The 2,225-nt window shown below is 36.6% G+C and overlaps 1 protein-coding gene across 1 annotated transcript in view; it reads left to right on the forward strand.

Annotated features, from left to right (window-relative positions):
- Nucleotides 1–764, forward strand: part of LOC107094305 (protein ADP-ribosylarginine hydrolase-like) — a 9,182-nt gene extending 8,418 nt beyond the window's left edge. The window contains exon 8 of the mRNA XM_015389848.1: nt 330–764. Within this exon, the coding sequence (XP_015245334.1) occupies nt 330–478 (149 nt within the window). The 3' untranslated portion in view covers nt 479–764. The remainder of the gene's footprint in view (nt 1–329) is intronic.
- The last annotated feature ends 1,461 nt before the right edge of the window (nt 765–2,225 follow it).

A 2,225-nucleotide genomic window follows, 5' to 3' on the forward strand; every position in this document is an offset into this window, starting at 1 on the left:
GTATTTCTTTATACGAGTTTGAAATGAGACAAGGACATCAAAGGCATTTAAAGGACTTTAATCTTCATAATAGCGTGTGTGTTTGAGCCTGTATGTACAGTGTTATTCTAACGTTGTGTTCCAACCTTTTTTTTTCTTATTAGCTGTATGTTTTATTATAATCTGGGAAATGAACTGTTTGTATTTGTTAGAAGATGGAAACTTAAATTAAATCAGTGCCAGCAGGAATTTTGTTTTGGATTTATTTATTTTTTTTGTGATATACATTAGATATTTTCTCAAAATGTTGGACTTGAACTGGATTGATATATGTCTGTGATTCTGTCCAGGCGACAACGACAGCACTGCAGTGATCGCCTGCTGCTGTTGGGGGCTTCTTTACGGCACCGAGGGGGTTCCTAAAGGCAACTATTCCAAGCTGGAGTACCGGGCTCGACTGGACCGCTGTGCTGAACAGCTCTACGCTCTGTCTCACTAAAAACATGGCCTGTATGATCCAACTATATATTCGGTGCCATAAAAAAACAATTAATGAATGATGTTATAAAAGGCATATTTAGGCTGTAATAGTGGGAATGGGTGCTTAGAGAGGTTTAGAAATATGAATTTAGTATTGATGCTATTTGAATGCAGCGGTTGATTTACGGTCTTTCATTGTTATAAATTGAGCCCCAAGCTAAAAGTTTGGGAACCACAGCCTTAGTGTTAATTTGCGCACACATAGTGAACGACTTGTTCTTATATATTGTAAAAATATATATATATATATATATATATATAAAAAAAAAAGCATTTAAAACCGTTAAATTAATCCAGATTTCTGGACGCTTAGAATGTATCAACTACAACAAAACATATCATCTTTATTTTCTTCACCGTTCATAGATGAGTTCAGATATTTAAAGCAGAAACCAAAGCCAGATGATTTGTTGCTTTACCAGAAGACTCTGAGCAGAAGAGTGAGAGATTTTCCACCACAGGGGGGCACAGTTTGCTTTCAGTGGGTAAACATTAGCTCCGTAACAGAGCTGATGATGGATGATGGCAGGTGGGCGATAATGATGCCAGACAAAGACTCCCCGAGGCTGATCCACACGGTCAGTCCTCACCACAAGAGGACGATCATCAGATGAGAAGTGCAGGCTGAGGAAGCGGGTCAGGAGGGGGACGGCCGGGAGGCGGCATGTCAGATGAAGCATCAGAGGACATGAGGGATGGCAATGGGCAGAGCCAGAGAGCGGAAAAATTAACAAAAACAAACAGATCAGCTGCTTTTAGAAAGGCTTGTTTGGAGTTAGGAGGTTCTGATTTAAGCATTTGGGGTTTTTTTTCTTTCCTCCTTGCATGAATATCGGAGACCAGAGAGTTTGAACAGAGTTTTAAACTTCTTTTCACTCTTTTGGCCTCAGTTTCGGACAGATGGAATACATCTGCGGATTCATCATTTTCTGTTAGAATGAAAGCTGCCCTTTAAGAATAAGCATTTCCATGACCTAAAAGGAGGCATATTTACAGTTTATATCCAAATAAGGGTCTTTCTGTCATTTTAAGATGTGTAACAGAGCTTTATGAGATTGATGTGATTCAATTTCATCATTGATAAAAGCTCAAACTCATGGAAAAAACACGTTTTGATGCTCCATAGGCTTAAACTAACTAGCTTGTTATTGTTAATTAGAACGTTTGTGTAGATTGCCACACATATATGTACAAAATTAATTATTTTACTTCCTGAGTTTTATGGTAAAATTGCACCACATGTTTTTGGTGCAGATGCACTTTAAAAATGAGACGCCGGCATCTTTGACCTAAACCTCTAGAGCCATTTGTGGCTTTACCTCTTAATAACTTTGACCAAGATATGATAAACAGACCAGGCAGAGAATGAAATTCTAACTTTAACAGTTTTATGCAAGCACCACAAGTCAAGTTCCAAAGCAAATTTAAACTAATATCTTCCTCAATAACGCACAGACTAAACATTACCCTACTCAGAAAAATTATACTTTACTTTTTTCCATATTAAAGCTTTTATTTTTCATAAAATTAAAACATTTAAAAAATGCTTAACAGTTTTTCTTTAGATTTTCGTATCTAGAATGAGAAATGATGGCTTCTTGAAATGTAAAGTTTCTCTCACTTGATATAGATTTAATTTCTAATCCAGTTCTGAACAGAATTCTTACTCTTAAACAATGTTGACAAGTTCAGCTCTGTTTATTTAT

This window comes from Cyprinodon variegatus, unplaced genomic scaffold (genome assembly GCF_000732505.1).
Source record: "Cyprinodon variegatus isolate N-32 unplaced genomic scaffold, C_variegatus-1.0 Scaffold475, whole genome shotgun sequence".
Classification (NCBI taxonomy): domain Eukaryota; kingdom Metazoa; phylum Chordata; class Actinopteri; order Cyprinodontiformes; family Cyprinodontidae; genus Cyprinodon; species Cyprinodon variegatus.